The sequence below is a fragment of the Triticum aestivum genome, chromosome 3D (genome assembly GCF_018294505.1).
Source record: "Triticum aestivum cultivar Chinese Spring chromosome 3D, IWGSC CS RefSeq v2.1, whole genome shotgun sequence".
Classification (NCBI taxonomy): Eukaryota; Viridiplantae; Streptophyta; class Magnoliopsida; order Poales; family Poaceae; genus Triticum; species Triticum aestivum.
The window spans coordinates 1,033,351-1,038,402 of record NC_057802.1 but is presented as its reverse complement, the minus strand read 5'-3'; the positions used below and the strand labels follow the sequence as shown (position 1 = coordinate 1,038,402).

Here is a 5,052-nt window from a genome sequence, read left to right as displayed (position 1 = left end):
GGAACGTGGATTTATAAAGCTCAGGTTTCTGGACACCTCTTATCCTTACCCTTCAATGTTGCTTTAAGATCTGTGCTATACAACTAACTTACTACACGATTTTTTTTCTCTTTTTTGTTCGTTCAAAACAAAACAACATATGAACTTCGAACTTCACAGGATAACAAAACATTCTTAAAAAACTTTTAGATTTCTTGGTCCGGCATAAATATACAAAATTAGATTTTTTTGAGTAAAAAATATTATTTTTTGTAAATATGATTCACGAAAAAATCTGAAAGTTTTTTTCAAACATGTTTGGTTGTCCTCCAAAGTTTCAAGCTCAAATGTTGTTTTATTCAGAAAAAAACAAAAAAGACAAAAGTGCTCGCACGAATCGTGATGCAGAAATGAATGACTAGATAAGGGGGTGTATGAAAGCTTATGCTTTCTCAAATGTTAACCTTTTTACCTGTGACCGTCTCTCTTTGGTCAAAAGCAGTTCAACTACCATGGATAGTTATGGTATGGATGGCTGCACTATCCATGGTCGTTGAAGAACCCTAAGCAGGAGAGATCCGTGAGATCAATACTCTTACTTCCAAAAGGATACAACTAAACCTTGTACAATCGCAGACCATCACTACAGGAAACAGGAGATTTGCCGTTAGTACTTTGCCGTCTGACGGCAAATCCGTAGTTTAGCGGATGGCAAAAAATTTGCCGTCTGCCCGATAAAAAGCTGACGGCAAAATATTCTTTGCCGCCTCGGCTTTGCCGACACACTTTGTCGTCAGCTAGTTGACGGCAAAATCTTTGCCGTTTGTAATAGTGCCTTTGCCGTCTGTACAAGCCTGACGGCAAACTAGCTGTTTCCCGTAGTGCATCAATCTGTGGTGGGCAGGGTCAATGGCGACACATGTGGCGGAGACGTGGTCGGGGCAGACTTGCCCAAATCGCTGTTGTTGGCATGTTCTCCCAACCGGCACTTGACCGCATCCAATCCTCTTCAAAATCCTCGATCAGATGATGAAGAATCCCCACCTGAGCACATATCGATTTGGTGCCCTCTACCATGCAGTCAAATCGGGATAAGATTACCTTCAATGCAAGCTCCTTACAGAGCGCTCTAACAGCTGGGCCCTTCATCACTCGCCTGTCCACCTGTGGGTTCATCATGGGCAGGGGACTCGTGGTCTGCCAGGGTCCGCTGAATCGTGATCCTGAATCGCATCAGAGCCCTGATGGTAGGATTGCAAATTGTAGAATCTTCACTAACAAAAATCATATAATCATATGAGTCAGTTTGGATTGTAAAGTCCTAAAACCGTATAATAGAATCATGATTCTACAACCTTGGTCATCACATTTAGTGATGGTGAGGACGTGACACCCATCCCCCTCCCCATCTTTGCTCCATCTTGGAGGCATGCATGAGGGTCTATTTCCAAATTCCAAAGCTGCATTTCATGGTCATCTTTGTATATAATATGATCTTCTACATATATGCCAATAGAGCAATCCTCTGTTTAACAAAATCTTGCAAGTTGATGATGAAAACATCATCTCTTACTTTATTTTTAAAGTATAAATGATATGAAAGCTATCTTTTAAGTTTTTTTTTATCACTTCGCTATATCCTCTGCATATACCAGATGTTGCCACTTTCATTTGTTGAACAGTTCCAAGTTCTACTGAAACCTAGGGATTTATGATATTATGCTTTCTGTGTTATATGTTTTATATATCAAAATATGATGTTATAATCAATTGGATGTGCCAAAAACATGGCTTGAGGATTTTTTAAAACAGTCTTTAAATTTTTGAATACTCTCTCTTTAAATCCTTGAACTGCCCTTCTAGTTGAGTCCCAAACTGAAACATCCATAGACCATAGCCATGAAAAATACAAATACTGACATAATACTTCCCATGAGAAGCCAAAAAAGAAAAACAAAGAGTTAAATACAGAGATGGTCAGGAATCACCCATGTACTCTCACTGCATGAGCATGTTACCCAACGTGCTTTGGTTTCATCTGAGGGACCAGCTTATCGATTGGTAGCTCGTTTACTCTCACTGGATAATATATACATTGATGCATACCCACACTTGGCACTGACACAGACAAGATTGTTGAATATTGTATGCAAGATTCTTATGCATCACATGCATCTTTGTAACATGTACAAGGTTGCACATGCATATGGTCGCTGACACGAAAGGAACAAGGTTGTCAGTTGAAAAAACAAATTAGGGTCCGTCGATTTTCTCAGCCATTGGATGCGAAATGAACGGCACAGATTTCTTCTTCAATCTCCTAGATTGCTTCTCCGTGGCCCACTGCCGTGCTCTCCACCCCCCCCCCCCCCCCCACCCCCATCCCTCTAGCCCCGGCACGGCACGGATGGAGATTTTCTCCGGCGAACTTGCACCACCGCCGCCGTTCTTCCTCCCCAACCCTAAGATAGATGGTCCTTCCCTCCGGCGAAGTTAATTGGTAAACGTGAGAAAAGTACTTCGCCTGTCTGGCTGTGTGGGCAGGACGGTCTTGAAACAAGGAGATGATCTTTGTTGAAGACGGGAGATAAAATTTAAGTACATATGGCTTCAGCCTTCATGAATACAAAGAAGATAAAATTGTGCTAGTACGCGTGAGAACTATACATCATCATCATCTCCCTGCCTGAATATTAGCTAATGCCTGTCCTTGTAAAGCTAACTGATCCTTCTCTTCTTTCATATTTTTCTCACAATACAATTGGTAGAAATGTTCTGCCATAAGCCAGAGGATGGTCGTCAACTCACCGCCACTGCTGAGCTTCTCGGCATGGGCCTTCCTGCTGCATTTGTTGCTGGCGTAGAAAAGAATGTCCGTCCACACATCAAGGACAAGTTTCACCGAGTCAGCCGTGCCATCTACCTCCATCGTCAGCAGCTGCTTTGCAAGCTTAGCTACATAGGGGAGACGAGGAGCATCATGGCTGAAACCTTTGCTCTTATACTCATCATACAGGATCTTTGCAAGCTCCTCTCTGTCGGCGACCCTGGCACTAGAACCAGGATCATCGTGCAGGCGGAGTAGATTCTTGAGCTTAGCACAGATGCCCGTGCTTTGGCGCCTATGGCTAGGAATGTTGACTAGGTTTTCGCAGGTCCGTTGATACAGCCTATTCTGCGAGAGCCCTGGTAGCATGTCAGGCTGTTGCACGAGGAGGAACATCATGTAGTTGGAGATCACCTTGATCGCCTCGACGTCGAGTGACGCCTCCTCCTCGGCCGCCCGCTTGCTCTTGACGAGGAAGACGTCGGTACCGAGGTGCCAGATGATGATGCACTCCTGGAATTCGACACCAAGAGAGTCCTTGAGTATGCCTTGGAGTAAGCCCTGGCGAAGCAGTGGTTCCTCGCCCCACCTTGTCCTGAGGATTCCCAGCGAGTTAATCCCTTCCCCTTCCATGTACATGTTGCGCATATGTTGGGTGATTCGATCCTTGACATGGCTGGGCATCTCGATGTCCCATGAGTAATGCTCCCACTCGTTGAGTCCCAGCCCCACTATTTTGGACAATCTGCCCAGCAGAGGCCTGGTGAATGCACTACCAGAGCGTGTGCAGAAGTGCAGCATGTTGTACTGCCCCATGGTACGTGACCACCTTCTTGATCTGTACCGGCTTCCTCCTCCAACACTCACGACATGGTGAAGATATGCGACTAGACGCCTAAATTGGTCCCACCTCTCGTTGCACAGAGCCGTGTACCGAAGCCATCGCCATTTAGTGGTGCTCAGGAAGGCGAACGTCCAGGAGGAGCCTAGCGCGTTCAGCAGCGACATGGTCTCCATGAGCAAGGCGCCACCATACAGGACGTAGGTGATATTCACGTCAGCTCCGCGGTGTGCGTGCTTGCCGACGAGGTTAAACAAGAGGAGCGAGGCGCCAATGGCGAACGGCGAGAAAATACGTACCGAGTAGCCGAACCAGGTGTGGATAACCGGCGCCTTGGTGTACAACATGTCATACATGAGAGACAGCTCGGTTTCCATCAGCCGCCATAGCTTCACCCGGAACAGCATTTTGGTGGTGCGTTCTTCTCCATCCGCCGCGTCATCTTCGATCACTGGATAATCGACTATGGCGCGCTTGCAGATGTGGAACAGCGAGTGAGCTCGTCGCACCAGGGATTCCTCGTCCAGCTCTTCCTTGTTGAACACTGTGTCGCGAGGGTGGAAATGCCGGTGCATGGCGGGTGGCTGCTTCTTGACGGAGCCTCGGATGGTGTCGAGATTGCCGCGCATGAGCGCCCATGTCTTCTCCCCGTACTTGACGGCGCCGACGGTGAACATCAAGGCGGAGGCAAGCCGGAGCAAAGCCCCCTTGTCCGCGACGTGCTCGTAGAGCACGTACACGGCTCCCAAGACCTGAAGGGTGGCGTGCAGCAGGTGGCGCTTCCAGAGCTTGTTGTCCTCCAGGGAGTAGGCGGTGATGTTGTCGGGGCCTCCCAGGTGCAGCAGCAAGAACGGCGCCCAGAAGGCCACGATCGGGTGATCACGCGGCGCGCCCTTGAAGGAGAGGTGGCCGAGTGCGTAGGTCGCCGTGTAGTCGGACAGCTGGTACGCCAGCCAGAGCAGGAAGCGGAGCACGGGGTGCGCTCCACGCCGGCGGATCCCGGCGAAGAGAAAGAGGGCCACTTGGAGCACGAGGCTGAGGAGCACCAGGATTTGGATGGACCAATTGTTCCACAGGTCCCGCGGCCAAGCAGCCATTTCGAGAGGAACGAGACGATTTCGTTGCCCACTCGACTCCCAACTAACATGTACTCCAGTAGTCCAGCTAGATGGGAAATCCTAGTATGATAACTCCATGTGCCATATGAGTTTGATTCCGTGTATGATGCATGCAAGTGCAACCATGCACGTTCCCGACCATGTGAGGACATCGCACACCAAACGGAAAAAGTCCATTTTAAACCTTGAATTCGTAGACGTTCGGCGAATCAAACCCTGAAGTCGAAATCCCTGTCGTTCGGACCCTAAACTAATTAATCCCGGTCCAAATCAAACCTTAGTGTCGT

The 5,052-nt window shown here is 48.0% G+C and overlaps 1 protein-coding gene across 1 annotated transcript; it reads right to left on the bottom strand.

The window, feature by feature from the left end:
- Positions 1-2,630: 2,630 nt before the first annotated feature.
- On the bottom strand, positions 2,631-4,744 carry LOC123073534 (uncharacterized). Its single transcript, XM_044496628.1, has one exon. It carries the CDS (start codon positions 4,742-4,744, stop codon positions 2,654-2,656), a length of 2,091 nt encoding a protein of 696 aa, XP_044352563.1. The 3' UTR covers positions 2,631-2,653.
- Between the last annotated feature and the right edge of the window lie 308 nt (positions 4,745-5,052).

Bases quoted from the DNA above. Each gene is read 5' to 3' on its own strand.
- LOC123073534 (XM_044496628.1), bottom strand. From the start codon at position 4,744: ATGGCTGCTTGGCCGCGGGACCTGTGGAACAATTGGTCCATCCAAATC.